Raw genomic sequence first — 17,183 nt, 5'->3', positions numbered from 1 at the left:
GCCACACAATGTGTAATTCCAACTATGTGGCCTCTGGAGAAGGGAAACTGGAGACAGTGAAAGGATGAGTGGTTGGGGGTAGGTGAGTAGGTGGAGCCCAGAAGGGTTTTAGGGCCACAGGACTGCTCTGGGTCACTGACCCTGTGGTGATGGACACACCTCATTCTACAGTTGTCCAAACGCATAGCGTGTGCAACAACAGGAGTGACCCTCAATGTGAACCGAGGGCTCAAGGTGGTGGTGAGGTGTCAGTGGAGGTTCATCAGTTATAACAAATGTCACTATGGGTGGGGGGTGTTGATAGTGGGAGAGGCGGGGCAGAGCATATGTGGAAATCTCTGTACCTTCTGCTTCTGTGAACCGGTGGCTGTGGCTGTGGCATAGGCCGGCAGCTATAGCTCCGATTCAACCCCCTAGTCTGGGAACTTCCATATGCCTTGGGTGCAGCCCTAAAAAGATAAAATAAAATCAAGGTGGAAAGGAAAACACTCTGAAAAAAAAATGGCCAAGACAATATGATTTTTAGGAGCTCCCATCATGGCTCAGTGGAAATGAATCTGACTTGTATCTAGGAGGTCTCAGGTTTGATCCCTGGCCTTGCTCAGTGGGTTAAGGAACCTGCATTGCTGTGGATGTGGTGTAGGCCGGCAGCTGCAGCTCCGATTTGACCTCTAGCCTGGGAACTTCCATATGCTGCAAGGGCAGACCTAAAAAGACAAAATACATATATGAATTTTAGTCTGTTCTGGTGTAATGAAAACTGAAGGACTGAAGATCATGCCTTTTCTTTCTGTTAAATCATATTATGCTATTTAGCTTTGGCTTTGGTCTTGGAATGTCAAAGAGCTGAACACCTGATTCAGCATCACCCTGCCATCCTAACCGCCTACAAGATGTGTGATTACAAGTCTCATCAGCTGAGCTCTGAGGTATATCAGCCTTTTTGTTAATACTTTAAAGAATCAGGGAACATTTTTTTTTTGTCTTTTCGCCTTTTCTAGGGCCACTCCCTCGGCATATGGAGATTCCCAGGGGTTTAATCAGAGCCGTAGCCACCAACCTATGCCAGAGCCACAGCAACATAGGATCCGAGCCGCGTCTGCAACCTGCACCACAGCTCACGGCAACGCGGGATCCTCAACCCACTGAGCAAGGCCAGGGATTGAACCCGCAACCTCATAGTTCCTAGTCGGATTCGTTAACCACTGCGCCATGATGGGAACTCCAAATCAGGGAACATTACAAACATAATTTGAAGGGGGGAAAGCACTGAAATGTCTTTCATGGGGATGTATACAGCAGCTTCCTCTGGGGTGACACAATCCCACAGCGGCTCCTGGATGTCACTACACAACCACAGACATGTTTCCATGGCTTTTGGACCAAGGCCTGCCTCCAAGTCCAGTATGCAGCCCACAGTCCTTACACACCCAGTGAAACCCTTGATACCTCCCTCTGACCAACAACTTTTTCCTTCTTCTTCTTCTTTTTTTTTTTGTCTTTTTAGGGGCACATCAGCGGCATATGGAAGTTCCAAGCTACATCTGTGATCTACACCACAGCTCACAGCAACACTGGATCCTTAACCCACTAAGCTAGGCCAGGGATCGAACCCGCATCCTCACGGACACTATGTCAGGGTCCTAACCTGCTGAGACACAAGAGAACTCCCAGCAGGTACTCTTAATTGATTTAAGCTCAACACAGACAAACAAAAAGACTAACAGACACAAGACCCCATGGTCAGACCATACAAACAAAAAAATCTGGCTCCAGAAATCGAGTCCTCAAAAAGTATCAAACTCAAATTCTTACCATGCTCCTGACGGGCAAAAGACTGGAGCCCAGGTCCTAGGGACTCCAGGGCCAGATGGAGGCAGGAGGGCACTACCTGGGATGAGCTGGGGGCCAAGGTGGAAACGCCACAATCAGAATGGTTTAGTTCTGGGTGATCAAGAGAGTCGCAAGGAAGAACGCAGGGGGTTTGGCACTCTGGCATGTGTGCTGGCAACGAAGCCTGTCCATGTGGGCTGCTCTGGGCACAGAGGGTGCAACCTCAACATCACTGCTTTTCAGGACTCAGATAAATCAGTATCGCCATCCTGTCTCAGTGGCACATGCCCATGGATTGTACGTGTTTCCCCCCGTTTGCCTGCCTTGGTGGCCCAAGTGTCCCCAGGGTGCGGGCAGGCCTGGCATCTATGCTCATAGTGCGAGGTGTGCACGAGCGTGTGGCGCATACGTGTTGTAGGGGAAGGACCCTCGGCCTTCACCCAGGCCATGGGCCGCGCATGGCTGTTGAGGCTCTGCCCCAAGTGTGTTTGCTATGGGATGTGTGTGCCTTGGTTTGTCCACCTCTCTGTTTCTGTGTCAAATGATGTGTGTTTTTTTCTAAGGTAGTGTCTCCATGTTCCCGTGGATCTGGGGGGACACATGTATGTCCCATATTTTTGTGCATCCTGTGGCATGAGTGTCTCGATGGGCACACCGGAAGAGTGAATGTGGCTGCTGAGTGAGTGCCTCTTGGTGCTGCTGTGGGCCCAGCGGAGTGTGAGTGTGTGGTGGGGTCTGTGTCTCTTGAGGCTTCTGTAGGTTGGGGTGTGTGTTTTGTGTTGCAGAATTGTGTCAGTCTCAGTGTCCCCGTGCCTAGTGAGATTGTATATGTTGCTGTCTTTTTTGCTATGGTTGTGTCTCACAGGACGAGTGTGTTTCCCTGTGCTTGGGTGGCAGCTGTTCATGTGTGTTTGTCATAGCATGTGCATCTTTCCAAGTGTCTCACTGCTCCTCCTGAGGCATGCATGCAGTGTGGCAGGGCTTCTGTCTCAGCATTTTGGTGTGCTTGTGTTGGAGGGCCTGTCCATTTCCATCTGGAGGGCTGTGTACCGGCAGTGAGTTTCTGTCTTTCTCTGGGTCTGATTGTGGGTGTGGGTATGTTTTGGTGTGTGTGTGTTTCTGTGCATGTGTGTGCATGTGTGTGCGTGTATCCTGCCTCTGGGGGGCGTACTCTGTCCCAGCCTGAGACCCAGTGGCCCAGGCCTTCTCCAGAAGCACATGCCTCCTGCTCCTTTGTGCGCTGTGTTACAAAAAATATTTGCCTTTTCCACGACTCATCATTTTTCCTTCTCAATCGCTACCAGATGTGGGTCCTGTGGTCCCGTCCCCATGGCAACGGAGGTTCCAGCAGCCGCAGTTCCCTTTTGTGGCGCCTTCCCTGGAGCTGGCACTGCCGCAGGCCCAAGGGGGTGGGGAGGGGTCCGGCAGCTTCTCCCGACGAAGCACCCGGATCTTCCTGGGGGCTTCTTAGCCTGGGTCCTGCCTGGCCTCTAGGCCACGACTCTAGGGCGGAAGTGCTGGTGGTACCTCTGCTCTGTGAGGCACCTACCCAGGCAGGGTCCTGAAGGTCAGGGTCTGGGAGGCCTGGAAGCTCCCAGTGCAGAGAGAGGAGGGGCCCCAGGAAAGCCCTGGCCAACGATGTGACCGCTCTGGTCGCCAGGGGGAGACAGAGAGCCAAGGCTGGGGGTGAGGGGCAGGGAGCGGCAGGGTAGTGCATGTTAGTGGGGGTGCTCTGGGGCCTGAACCACTGCCCTGCTCTCCACCATCCTCGGTCACTGACCGGCCCTGGCTGGGCCCAGCTGGTCATCTTCCCCTTCTGGCCAACTTGAAGTCTGTGTGCTCAGCCCCAGAAGCCAACATGGCCTGGTGCCAAAAGGGATCAGAGGCTGACCGGGCACAGGGCCATGGCTGGGAGGGTGCCCGGCTGGCTTAAGGGAAGTGCATGCCCTGGGGACAGGGAGCCTGCATTCCACATGCTGCCTGACCAGGCCAGGTGCAGGGACTCCAGCCTCAGAAGCAGCACCAGATGTCCTGCCCGTGGCGTGAGGCCGTCTCGGCTCTGGAGGCTCAGCCCCATATGGGTCACCAACGTTGAGCTCCCTGTGGCATCCAGCCAGAGGGCAAGAGAGGTGCCAGGTGAGCTCCTTGAGCTGCCAGCACCAGTCAGAGTGCTGTCATGCAGGGGACTGTGGGGTGGGGGTGGGGGTGGGGAGATGATCAGAGAATCTCCGCCCCAAAAGAGGGGGAAGAGGCCCACTGGGCAGAGGCAGGGAGGGGAAGGGCCCAGAAACACCGTAGAAAGGTAAGACTTTGTAGCTCAGGGAGGCCACTTGCGAGGCCTGCCTGAGGGCCAGAAGCAGCAAAGACACTGGGACAAATGGCCACAGAAAGAAGGCCAGGCCAAGGCGGGGCAGCAGGGGCTGCCTGGGAGGCCAGCCAGGGATCCAGGCCAGAACTGTGCCCCCACTCCCAAGGGCGGGTGGACTAGGGGGGAGAGTTTCCGGCCGAGGACAGGGAGCCCATTGAGACGGACAGTGGGGCTCTGTGCAGTGCCAGACGCGGCCTGGCTAGAGGCTGTGCCCGTGGCTTGCTGCCCCCTGACCTCAGCCTCTGACCTGCCCCAGCCACACCAAACAACTTGGGGCCCCAAGTGGAACAGCAATGGCCAGCGGGGGAAGCACAGGTCAGAAGCGGTCCCACGCAGCCCAGGGCGCCACCCTATCTGTTCCTGCCCACCCTGCCAGTCCCAGGCTGCCAGTCCAGGATGGGGCAGCCCAGGGCGGGCGCCCAAGAAAATTGATAAACAAGTGAAGGATAGGCAGATGGTTGTGACCCACTTCCAATGTGGTACTGGGAGACCCATAACTGGGCTTCCAAGCTCCACTTCAGTCATGGAGTTGTGGGGGTGTGAGTTCAGGCTCAAAGAAGTAACATACAATTTCTTTTGGGGGACATCCTATCAGAAACCCAACAGACAGGAAGCAGTCAGAGCACAGTGGGGAAAGGCACTTTATTAAGTAAGCTTTGGCCAAGCCCCGGCCGGGAGAAGCCCATCCTGGGGCGCCCGGATGGGGTGGGAGCAGCCCTGCCGGGGGCCTATAAATATGTCTCCTCAGGCCACTGGAGTCGCCCCTAGGATTCCCAGGCGTGTGGGGTGGTGGGAGGCCATCAAAACCAGCTCGACAGCTGAGGGGTCAGGGCTGGGGAGGCTGGGGCTGGGAGAGCATGTTGGGGGAAGGAGGGGGACAGCCAAACCCCCTGAGGAGCAGAGACCAGCCCTCCTCCCCAGGATCTGGTCAACCAGATGCCCTGGAGCTCAGCTGTGGAAGCAGCCTCTGGCTAGGGTGGTGGAAGGAAGCCTCCAGCCAGAGGCGCCAGGCCCTGGCCAGTAAGAGGCAGCCAGGGTGGAAGTGCTTCTGGCCTCAGCCAAGAGAAGGTGGCCCCAGCCAAGGCACTCTGGGCCAGTAAGAGCTGTTTTCTAGGCAGAACCCTCAGGTCCTTAGCCTTTGAGACCCGGGCTGGTGCGAGCCCTCCGCAGCTAGGCCATGGGAAGGGAGGGGCCAGCGAAGCGTCTGTCAGGCCTTGGCCACTGGAATGGGGCTTCCTGCCCGAACACAGGGCCCCATTTGGGAGGGCCCCTGAGCCTGCGCCAGTGAGAACGCAGGCTCCCGCCAGGCGCTCCGGGCTGAGCCCCGGCGGGAGACGCTGGGTGGCGCGGGACGCGGGGTGGCAAGCAGCGCTGCTAAGCCAGGGAAGCTGCAGGCACGGCCGGGCAGCCCTACTACAGGGTGGGTGCGCCTGCCCGGCCTGGCTCGCCCACCACCTCCCGGCTCTTCTTGCGCGGCGGCTTCTGGATGGGGGTCTTCTTTCGAGGGGTATCGGTTCCAGGAACGCCAGCCGCCGCCTTCTCCGGCCCTGGGGCCTCAGGAGCAGGGGGCGCGCGCGCCGGCGAGGCAGGAGGCACCGAGCGCTTGGCCTTTTGCGGCGGCGCGGGCTTCTCCCGGGGGCCCTGCGTGCCTAAGGCCCCCTCGGCGCGGCCTAGGCTGCGAGTCTTGTCACGTAGCTCGGCGGCCAGCATGGAGGCGGCCTCGGGCGCGCTGCGCGGGGGACCGCCAGCGTCCGTTGGCTCTGGGAGGCCGGGGCCGCGGCCCCGTGCCCGAGCCCGGGGCGGCGAGGGCGAGGCGAGGGCCGGCCCCTCCTCAGCCAGCCCCGGGTGCCGCGGCGTCGGGTCGCGGGCCCTGGGGCTGCCGGGCTCCTCTGGCCGCGCCGATGTGTCGCTGGGCGTCCGTTTTCTCTTGCTGGGGCTGGGCGCAGCCTCGGGGCCCGCGGGGAGCGGCGAGGGCGCACGGGCCGCGGCGGCGGCGCCGTGCTTGCCATGGATCCAGGACACCTTGGGCTTGGTGGCGGGGTCGGGTGGCGGCGGCTTCCTGCGCTCGGGCGATGGCGAAAGCGACAAGCCTCGGGCCTCGCCCAGGACCCGGGCCGGCCGGGCCTCGCGCCGGGCCACGCGCGCATACAGCGCCCCTCCCGGCCCGTCCCCGCTTGACGCCGACCGCTCACTGTCGGAGGACGCAGGGAGGGGCGTCGCCTCCTCCGCGGGCGCCGGCGTGGCCACCGGCGCAGGGGACTGCGCCAGCGTCTCAGCGGAGGCAGGGGCGGTGGGGGCCTCTGCGTCCCGGCTCTCCGTTGCCGCCTCTGACAAGGGAAGAGCAGGCGGTCACCGCCTCTAGAAAGAGCTGGACCCTCCCGCCTCCAGGAGCAAACCCTCGCTTCCTCCTCCCCGCCCCAGCTGGCACCCAGTCGCCCTGGCATCCAGACAGACCTGGCACATTCACTGCACTAACCACAACTTAGCTCAGAGCCCCAAAGCCTAGGGCTGGGGTGGAGGGGCATGATTCCTGGGCTGGAACCCCAATCTCTGCTTGGCCTCTCACCCCTGCCCCAGCACATCCCTGGCCTGGGAGGCCACCATCACCAGATTTGACCTTCCATCCAGCATCCTTCTTTAAGAGAAAGGCTTTCTAAGGCTCCAAGGAAGTCACCTGCCCAAGCTCCCCCAGGATGGTCAGGGGAGGAGTGAGGCCAGAAGCCCAGCCAGGCAGGCTCTGTCCTGAGATCTGTGAGCCAAGTCTTTAGGTGCAAGTGCTCCCCCACATCCTGAAGACCCCCATTTCCTGTCTCCTCTGCCACTTCCTCCCTGGGCCCAGAACCTCCTCTCTGCCCAGTCTCCCAAGAAGTGAACCTGGGCTGTTGGCTTCTTCCCCAGACCCTGCCACAGTCTGGTGCTGGGCAGCACAGAAGTCTGTTCTGCAGCCTCAGCCACGAGTCCACTCCCCAAGAACAGTGTCACCAGCTCTTCCTCCCAATGCTGCCTGGCCCTCAGAGCACAGAGATAGTTCAGCTGGAGCCTTTCCCTGGACAGGAGCAAGGCCCAAGCAGAGGGGTACTCACCCTCATGGGGAACGCAGTACACAGGGCCTTCATCCGTGGTGTCAAAGGAGGAAAAGGAGGCCCGGGAGGACCATGATGGCGAGGGCTGCTCCAGCCCGGAGGGTGGCTCCAGGAAGCTGCAGTTGAGTGTGTTATCCAGGTCGTGATGGGCCACTGGGGAAGGAGGGAGGCACAGCTGCCAGGGGCCCAGCAGCCCTTCTGCTACAAATGATGGAGTGACCTAAACCAGCCCTACCCTAAGATGGTGGATGAGACAGGCTATTCAGCAGGCAGAGTGACACCAGGTCAGCACAGGAGAATGGGCAGAGGTGAACCCGATAAAGAGAAAGAGAGGGAACAGGGTACTCAAAAGTGTAAGCTGGTATGTGCGGCCAGGGAGCTGACCAAGGTTGGGAAGGAAAACAACGCCTAGCTAGGAGAGGTTGCAGGGCCTCCAAGCATGCTTAAGTCCCTGCCTTGAATCATTTTTTATGCAGTGGTGAGGCCATCCTTTGGCTTGACCCATTTGAGCAAGCTGCACCCCAGGTATGACCTCCACAGATGTAGACCCACAATGGGGAAACCCAGAGGCTGGCTGGCTGTCCCCCTCTCACAAACAGGAGGTGGAGTCCAGCCCCTACAGCTGTGAACACAGATTCTGCTCTGCCCAAAGGACCCAGAAGTTTCCTCAGCTGTCTCCATCTTCATTTCCCCACCCCCCCTCAGCTTTGGAAACAAGTGGGAAAGATGCAGAGAGAGCCCACCTCGTGTGGTGTGTGAGTACAGAAAGGCACAGAGAAGCACTGTCCATGCCCTATCCTGAGGTAGGGTGGGGGCTGAGGGACCAGCCTTCCTCTCTTCCAGGAGAGACCCAGTGTACAGCCACAGTCCGGGCAGGGGCAGGTCTTCTTGCGGCAGGCATTCCCATGCACAGGTGCCCGGTCCACCCCCAGCCCCCACTAGGACTAATAGTGTACTCCCTCCCAGAGACTGAGGGGCCGCCCGCCATGGATGCCCACACAGACAACCCCCACCCCCGACGCAACTGCTCACACTCACCGAGACAGGGCCCACACCTGCCTGCACACCTAGGACTCCTTCTTCCTCCATAGGTTCCCTGACATCCCCATTCCCTCGTTCTTTCAGGTCCCCCAAGTCGACATACAAATCCTCGCAGTTCCCACCCGAACCCTGTCACACCCATTTCCCAAAAGCCTCCCCGCTGTCATCCTTACCTACGACTTTGGGCAGCTTCTGCCTGCGGAGCGGGATCCGGGGCAACTTCATGCTGATGCGGCTGAAGCGCCCGCACAGGCGCTGCGGCGCCTTCTTTCTCCCAAGCGTGAGCTCCCTGCGGGGGCGATGTCCTGAGCCAAGGGGCGTGGGCTGCCGGGCCAGGGGGCGGGGCGAGCCCGCGGAGCCGCACCTCGGGGCGGGGCCTGAGCAGAGGGGCGGGACCTACGGCCAGAGGAGCCTGGCGGGGAGCCTAACTTCAGGGAGGGCGGGGCCTGAGCTAACGAAGGGCGGGGCCACCCGGGGGCGGGGCCGGGGAACCGCGCACTGCTCAGCAGACCCCACGCCTCGGGAACCGGGAGAGGGCGGGACCGCGAAGCCTTACCCGCGCGCCGGGTCCTTGCCGCGGCAGGCGCAGCAGCAGCCGAGCAGCGAAAGCAGCAGGCCGAGGAGCAGGGCGAGCAGCGCGCCTGCACCCATCACGCCCTTGCGCTGGTTGGTCTCTGTTGGAGGCACAGGGTCAGCGCGGTGCCAGCAGCTCCCGCGATCCCGCCGAGTCGCCCCTTCCCACTCACCGAGGCGGCAGGCACCGGTGACCGGGTCGCAAGAGTCCTCGTGGCAGCTGCAGGCCTGGGCGCAGTCCACGCCGTGGAGTCCCGGTGGGCATGTCAGGTTACAGCTGCGGGGGTGCGAGATAAAAGGGTATGGGAATCCCGTGCAGCCCTCGGTGACGCCTCCAGCCTCGCCCCCAGCAAACAAGCCCCGGCCTGGGGTTCTCTCTCTGGCTCCAGTCTCTAGAGACTGCAGTTCACCCCCACCTTCAGTACACCCTGGGCACTCAATGTTTTGGAAACGAATATGTGCATTTTTCTGGGTCTTACTCTTGTGTTGGGGAAAGAGGGGCTACCAGACTAGACCCTTGGCTGTAGGTGGAGGTCCCTACTCACTCCACATCAGCTAGAGGTCACATCGGCCCTGCAGTCCTCAGGAGCCCACTGACAAGAGGCTGACCTGGTTACCAGATCCCGCTGGAGCGCCAGCTCCAGCCTAGGGCAGGAAACTTTCCCAAAGAGCTGAAGTATGGGGGCCAAGGCTGAGCGGCCAAGCCTAGGTCTCTCCCAGTCAGCCAATGCAGCAGCACCTGGGGTCTGGCTGGAGCCCCGAGTCAAATACAGTCCCCTCAAATCCCTTGGGTCCCCAGGGACTCACTGGGGCCCGTGGACGCCCGGGCTGCACAGACAACGTCCCGACTGGAAGTCGCAGTGGCCGCTGCCACAGTCAGCGCACACGAACGCGCAGTCCTCGCCGTAAGTGCCATTGCTGCACTTGGTCTCACACCTTGGAACGCGGGGAGGGGGCGTCAGCGGAAACAGGGCAAAGGAACCCAAACCCCACAGAGCCCTCCGTAGAGGGCAATTGGGAAAGGCCGGCTGGGGGCTGCGTGGCTGGAGCCGATATGCATACGAGTTGCTCACCGGTCACCGATCCAGCCCGCGTTGCAGCGCGTGCACTTGCCAGTGACGTGGTTGCAGGAGTGTCCGTCGCGACACGGCGGGCAGCGATGGCCGCAGCCTTCGCCGTAGAAGCCAGTGGAGCACGGCTGGTCGCATTTGGTGCCGTTCCAGCCGGGCTCGCAAGTCAGGCAGCGGCCCTCCGCCACCGTGCATGGCTGCTGGCCCTTACACTGACCGCATCTGGAGAAGGGGCGAGAGACAGGTCGGGGACCTGGTTGCCTCACCCCAATCCCGTAGGCCGCCTGGCCGTCCTCTTCCCCCTCACCGGCTGGGCCCCGCGCTTACCGGCGGCGGCAGCCCAGGCCGTAGAAGCCAGCAGGGCACGGCTCGCGGCAGTACTTGCCCCGGTAGCCGGGCTCACACGAGCACGTGCCGTCCACCGGGTGGCAGCGGCCACGGAAGCACTGGCAATAGCGCTCGCAGCGCGCGCCGAACGTGCGCTCGCGGCACTGGCAGCGGCCGCTTTGTTGCTCGCACGGCGACGAGTTGCAGGCGCACTGATTGTTGCAGCTGCGGCCCCACCAGCCTGAGTGGCACAGGCACGCGCCCGTCTGTGGGTCGCAGCGCGACGTGGCACTGCAGTAGCACGCGCTGGCGCACTGCGCGCCCCACCAGCCAGGCTCGCAGCGACACGCGCCGCTCCGCGGATGGCACGCGCCGTGCTGGCACTGGCACGCATGCTCGCAGCGTGCGCCCCAGCGCCGCGCGTGACACGTACACTGGCCCGTCACGTCCTCGCACTGCCCGTGCGGGTGGCAAACACACAGCTCCTTGCAGTCGGGACCCCAGAACTGGCGCGGGCACTCTGCAGGGCGAGCAGAGAGGGTGGGAGACCCAGGGACTCGCGAGGGGGAGGGGACCCAGCCTGAACCTGCCGGCGCCCCGCCTCCCAGCCGGATCCTACTCCCGGATGAGACCCCGCCCACCCCAAGGCACCGCCCATCCATGGGATCCCGCCCCAATGCCCAGCTCTAGCCTGGATCCACGCTCACTGGTGTCGCAGTTGGCCCCGAAGTAGCCATGGCGGCAGCGGCACTCGCCCGGCCGCACGCACACCTCGTTCTCCGAGCACGTGGAGTTGCCTTCGCACACCGCTGCGAACGAGAGAGGCCTGAGCTGCAGCGAGTCCTGCCCTCACGCTATCCCCTCCTCATCCTGCCCCCCAACCCCTTGCCCAGGTGAGCCCACTCACCGATCCCACACTCGTCCCCCTGCTGCCTCCAGCCGATGCAGCAGGTGAGCTCCTGGGAGCTGCAGGCAAAGAGAGGGCGTCTGAGCCCCAAGCTCCAATCCTAGTACTCGCTAGACCCCCAGCAACCTCCACCTGGCCCTAGGGAGGTGGTTATCAAGGCCCTGCTGTGTGTCTGGCACTGTTGTGGGTTCGGGAGACTGGAAGTCAATAAGCCACAAATTCCTGGAAAGCCGACACCAGGAGGCCGCAGAGGGCAGATTACCTCCAAGAACTTCCCAGTTCCCTCTATCTACATGGGGTCCTGCCACTCCTGATCCCTCCAACACCTCTGTACCTTCCTCCCCCATCCACTAGGCCTGAGAAAAGACCCCAAGTGTCCCAGGAGGGGCAGCAGTGAGGTGGGGGTGGGGCAAAGGTCCCTAAGCCTCCAGGACTTGCTCATGCCGGAGGTCTAGGCCATCCCTGGGGGTGGGGGCCTGGCCAGATAGTGTCAGGGATCCAGATATGACATGACCTGGACATCGCCAGGACTGGCTGTGTGGGTGGACACATCTGGATTCTTGGTTGGAACCAAGCACCAAGGCGAATGGGCAGCCTGTGAACGAGGGGGTTTGGACACGGAGGAGTGTCCCCTTGGGAAGGGCAGGGCACACCCAGGGAGTCCAGGGTGAGACTAGAGCCGGAGGAAGGCAATATTAGAACGTCTATTTATACTGTTATAGAACCTTGTCAAATTTTATTTGGCTTTACAAGATATACGATGTTACCTCAGTAGGAGGCAAAAACTTGATAACTGTCCCATATTGGGTGGTGCAGCCTCCCATGCCCCAGGCTGACAGGGTGTGTAGGGACCAAGATTTGCCTGCCCTGCCCAAGTGAAGCCAGGGCCACTGGTGAGGGCCACTGGCGAGGGCCATGAGAGCCAAGCTGTGCCCAGCATTTGGAGGGGGGTTGTGCCCAGGCTGCAGCACAAAGGAGGCTGAGAAGGAACAGACATTCATTCAGGCTGCAGGTGTGCAGGGTCCCAGCAGACCTAGAACTTCAGCCACAAGCACACAGCCACCGGGGAGAAGGTTCTTCAAAGCATGTGACTCTACAGAACAGGGATGTGGAGGTGGGAGGAGGCCTGTGGTCCCTACTGGGATGGGACGTCCTGAGGAAGACTGCAGCTGCCCCATATCATGTAGAAGATGCCCTCCCAACCTTCCTGCCACACCATGGATGGGGCCCCAGAGCCCTAGGGGAGCCCTCTCTCCTGGAAAGGACTTTTCTCCTTCCGGCCAAAGATATGGGACCTGGAGAAAAGGACCCATTAAGACTCTGAACTTCACCCCCTTGCTGTACAGTGGGAAAATTTAAAAAAAAAAAAAAAAGACTCTGAACTTCAAGGAGTGGGCCAGCTAATTTTCCACAAATAAAATGAAACCAGAGATGGGAACACGGAGCAGTCCTTGTTTTCCTGGCCCCCATTATCTCCACACTCCTAGCCTGCCCTGGGGCTCTGAGGTGCCCATCTTTAGGGAGACCCAGGTCCAAGACCCCATCACCCTCCTGCCTCTTCTGCCTGACTGAACCCGTGTCTCTTGATGGAGACCTCTGGCCATCCCTCCTGTGGGCAGTCTCACCAGAGGGCCAGCTGGGATGGCCTGAGAGCACTGACAACCTTCTATCCTGGCCGGCCTGGGCCACACTAAGCTAGATTTGATGCCTGGGTCTGCCACTTGATGTGTGACCTTAGGCACAGAGTTTAACTTCTCTGAGCCCCTGCCTCTTTATCTGCAGAATAGGACCCATAGGTTTGGCAGGAGGATTAAGAGAGCCAAGCTGTGCCCAGCATTTGGCATAAGCTAAGAGTTCTGCCAAGGCTGAAAAGGCGCCTGGAAGGCCCTGGAGCTCACCTGGTCCCCTGGCATGGCCAGCACCCAGGCTCCATTCAATAGGCCTAATTTTCCCACCACCCACCCCGGCAGGACAGAGCCCATGTGGGTTCACCAAGAATAGAAGGACGAGTCTGTGGGAACTTTCCTTCTGGGACAGCTGGCAGACAAGGCCAGGCTGGTGAGCCCCTTCTCCTAGATCTTATGAAACTGAGATGAAGAAAAAGGTGGCCGGGTGCTGGGACAGTTCCTATACTTGGGCGAGACCTGGGGAGCCAATCCACAGCCAGGCCCAGGCCCCTCAGTAAGCAGACTGTGCAGCAGACATCCCTCCATAGATCACAGTTACTGCAAATGAAGCTGTGGTGATTTAACCATGAGTGATCTTGAACCCACCCAAGCCACCAGGGCAAATCTCCCCAAGATCCCTGCCTGCTCACTGTGCCCACCGCTGTCTGTTTTCTCCCCAGTCCAGCCAGGAGGCTCCTCTGTCACCACAGCCCCTGGGACTCTGTGTCTGTGCCTCTGGACATCCCTTCTCTGGTTTCTGCACCCCCCCCCCAACAGTCCACTCTAGGTCCCTTGGGAAGAACTGGAGGGGGCCCCTCCTCCCCACCAGCCTCCTCCCACCCTGAGTCTTCCCATCTCAGGGCAAGGCCCATCCTTCCAGGCTCTCTCACAGAGCAGATCCATCCAGAAACACGGCCGGCTCCACTTTCCAAACTGGATCTGGGATGGGACCGGCCACTTCTCCCCAGCCCCACCCAGCCCTGCCCCAGACTGGTGAGAGCCACCCCCCTCCACCTCAAGGATCCCACCTTCTGCCCTCCTGTTCCCAGTCCATCTGCCACCTGGCAGTCAACCCAGGTCAGGTCCCACCCTTCTCTGTGCAAAGCCCCCAGGGGTTCTCAGGGGCCCTCAGATAAAAAGCCCTAGTCCTCACCAGGCATCCTGCCACCCACCCACCCTCACCCTGGCCTCTGCTCCACCTTCCGGCCCAGCTCTGCCCAGCCCCCAGGCCCTCTGCACTCAGAGCCTCACCATGGACACTACAGGGCTCTGCCTTCTCTCCCACCGGCCTCTCTCATTCATCACCTCTCCTTGGGTCTCCCCCAGTCACCCTAAAGGAAACAGCACACCCAGCTGCAAAGCTCCCCAGCCCTTCCTTGCTCCATGTCAGATGACTTGCTGTAAAGTCTCCTCCACACAGACAGCTGTACCCCTCACCAGCCACGGTCCTGCACATAGTAATGTGGTGGGATTTTACTGAGAGCAGGCTTCCCTCCCTGGTCCTCCTGCCACAGGGGCGAAGGGAAGGTCGAGTGTGAGCCTTACAAGGCCCAGCCTTGGGAAGGTAATGAAAGAGATGACCATTAACCAGCTCCACCCAGGGTCACAATCATCCATCCACCCTCTCCCGCATGAGGTGGGTACCAACACCAACCTCAGTTGACAGAGGTGGAGACAGGCTCAGAGAGGTTAAGCCACTTGCCCAAGGCTACTCAGATGGGGAAAGGTGACACCAGCATCGGAAACCCTGCCCAGACTCCAGGCTACGGGAACAGGCCGCCTCATGGGGAGGTCTCCGGAGAGGGGGAGTGGGAGCAGGCTCCCGACAGCTCCAGGCTGCCATCGGATCCCCCAGCACGGACCCCCACAGGGAAGGAGGGGCCTAGGCGGTAGGACAGGGCCGCTGGCGATCGTGCCCTCCCCCTCTCCAGGCAGCCCCGCCCGCCTCCGCCACTGCATTCCTGGGGCCGGGGAGGCCCGGGAGGCCCGGGAGGCGGCGGCGGCGTCGATGTGAAGCAGATGGCGGGCCAGGCCGGCCCCCGCCCGGAGGCGGGGCTCGCAGCGGGGAGGGGTCTGCGCGCCTCGGGATCCGAGCTTGGAAACCCCGCGCGGCCCCTCACAGCCCCTTGTCTGCGGCGACCGCCCTGCCCCCGGACGCGGCCCCCCGGGCTCTGCGGCCCAGGGCGTCCCTACTACACCCGCTGGGAGCCGGTGGCTGCCCCTCCAGCTTCCTGTCCACCCGGCGCCCCCGGCACAGGTCAAGGCACCCCCACACACCGGCTTCTTGCCCCCGCGTGGAGATGCCCTTGACCTCGAAATGGCCTCTTAACGGGCCCACCAAGTCCTCCGATCCCTGCGTCCACTCCTGGGTCTTGGCCTGTGCTCTTCGCCCTCTGCGCAGAGTCCTGGGCCTGCCGCCCTCAGGCAAGGCCTGTCCCCTCCTGTCCCACACGCTTCCCCAGTCCGCTCCTTGGGGCGCCTCACCTCGGCGCCGCCCCTCCCACACCTGGTATTCCTACCCGGGAGGTCCACATCCTCCCGATGCCGGCGCCGGCGCAGGGCATTGTCTTTTCGATCCCTGCTTCTGGTCCACTCTGAGCGCAGCCTTCTCGATGCCCACCTCCGTTACTACCTTCCTCCCACCCGAGCCCGCTCTTCCTAAGACTGTTCTGTCCTTCCGAGTCTCGCCTGCCTCAAGTCCTCCTCGGCTCCCTTCTTTCAGGAGCGCCGCTCCATCTCCCCTGGACCCTCACCGTCCCTTCATCCTGGCTCTAGCCACACTCGTGTGCCTGGGCTCCTGAGCATGCCATGCCATGCCATGGGCTTGAAATGCCCTTCCTGACTTATGGCCTTCACTGCCCGGCCCAAGGGTCCCTTTTTCTGGGTCTAAAATCTGGGACACCCTGTGTCAGCCCTCCGAGCGCCCACAGCCCTCCGCTTTCCCTTCGCTGTCTCCTCGTCCGGTGTATCCTCGGACGCACCGTCGTGGCCCGGCGCCCTAGCTCGGCCTGGAGCGGAGCCGGTGTCGGCGAGGCCCGCCAGAGAGGCCCGCGCGTTTGGCGCAGAGAGGTCCCAGGCGCCCCCTCCCCCCGGTCCCGGGCGTCCCCTTCGGCTCCCTTCCCCAGCCCGGCCGGCTCCTACCCGGGCGCTCGGCACACGTTTCGGCCGCGCGGGCTCAGCTCCTGGGGCGCCGCGGGGCCGGGCAACAGCCAGAGCAGCAGTAGCAGCGGTGGCGGCGGCAGCAACCGCGGCGGCGGCCCCCCGGCTCCCCGGCGCCGCGCCGGCCCGGCCCCCCGGGGCCCTGCGCCCTCCATGCGGCGCGGGGCAGGCGCGGGGCGGGCGCGGGTGCGGCCGAAAGCGAGAGCGGCCGGAAGCGGAGTGCGCGGCCGGGCGGGGGGCGGCAGGAGGGGCGCCGGGCCGGGCAGGAAATTCCACATCGGCTCCCTGATCCCGGGCCAGCCGCGGCCGGCCAGGCGGCAGCGCCCGCCCCGCGCGCCAGACCCCACCCTCCGGCCGCGCCGCCACCCCTCCGCGCGGCCCCCGCCCCCACGCGGCCGCGCGCAAACTTGGGGGCAAACTTGGAAGGGGCCCGCCCGGGGAATCCCCGACCGCCGCTCGTGTCCCTCCCCTCCCCAGACACCCACCCCAGAAGCGGCCCCTGCGCGCTCCCTGCGAGGCCAGGCCGGGGACGGGAAGGGGGTGGGGACGAGGCGCGACGCACTGAAGCCCCCTCGGCGCCCCCGCCAGCAGCGCCTCAGAACGGCCAGGTCAAGGCCGCAAGCCGGCCTCTGCCCACCCGCACCCCCCCAGAGGCCTGCCTAGTACCCGGCTGTGCCATCAGTGCAATCAAAGCCTGCAAGCTACGGCGGGCCGGATGCTCGAGGCCTATGGGTAGACTCGGTCTGGACCAGAAGCCTGAGCAGGAGGTTGGGGAGCATAGGGACGGACTGGAGAGAATGGCACCCCCGTGGGCTCCGACAAGAGAAAGTGGAGGTAAAGGCAGGTCAGGGAGACTAATGGAAGTGGCAGGACCGCCCTGGGACTGAGACCCTACAGCTCTTGTCAAGGTGTGGAGAAGGGCTGGGGACCTGAGAGGGATTCCCTCGGTTTCAGGAGGTCACCAAAGGAAAAGTCCAGAAGGTGGAGTCAGGGCTGGAAGCATGGGCACTACTACATCAGGAGGGTGGGCGGCAGCACAGAGCAGAGCAGGGGCAGCAGAGAAGGGGACAGGGAGGAGAAGGAACCCCAGGCCAGGAAGCAGAGGGGAAGCAGGGAGGGCAGGTAAGCCATGGGATGGAACAGAAAGCTAGCAGC

General features: G+C 62.0%; 1 protein-coding gene across 1 annotated transcript; it reads right to left on the bottom strand.

The window, feature by feature from the left end:
* Positions 1-4,824: 4,824 nt before the first annotated feature.
* SCARF2 (scavenger receptor class F member 2) lies at positions 4,825-16,250 on the bottom strand. Its single transcript, XM_047760737.1, has 11 exons — positions 16,011-16,250; positions 11,203-11,261; positions 11,003-11,104; positions 10,296-10,815; positions 9,972-10,190; positions 9,706-9,834; positions 9,072-9,175; positions 8,882-8,999; positions 8,499-8,614; positions 7,285-7,437; positions 4,825-6,528 (listed from the first exon to the last, which is right to left on the bottom strand). The coding sequence occupies exons 1-11, from the start codon at positions 16,181-16,183 to the stop codon at positions 5,615-5,617; spliced, it is 2,607 nt and encodes an 868-aa protein (XP_047616693.1). The 5' UTR covers positions 16,184-16,250; the 3' UTR covers positions 4,825-5,614.
* Positions 16,251-17,183: the final 933 nt, after the last annotated feature.

The sequence above is a fragment of the Phacochoerus africanus genome, chromosome 15 (assembly GCF_016906955.1).
Source record: "Phacochoerus africanus isolate WHEZ1 chromosome 15, ROS_Pafr_v1, whole genome shotgun sequence".
Lineage (NCBI taxonomy): Eukaryota > Metazoa > Chordata > Mammalia > Artiodactyla > Suidae > Phacochoerus > Phacochoerus africanus.
The sequence above is the reverse complement of the archived record's forward strand: the minus strand, read 5'-3'. Positions and strand labels throughout refer to the sequence as shown.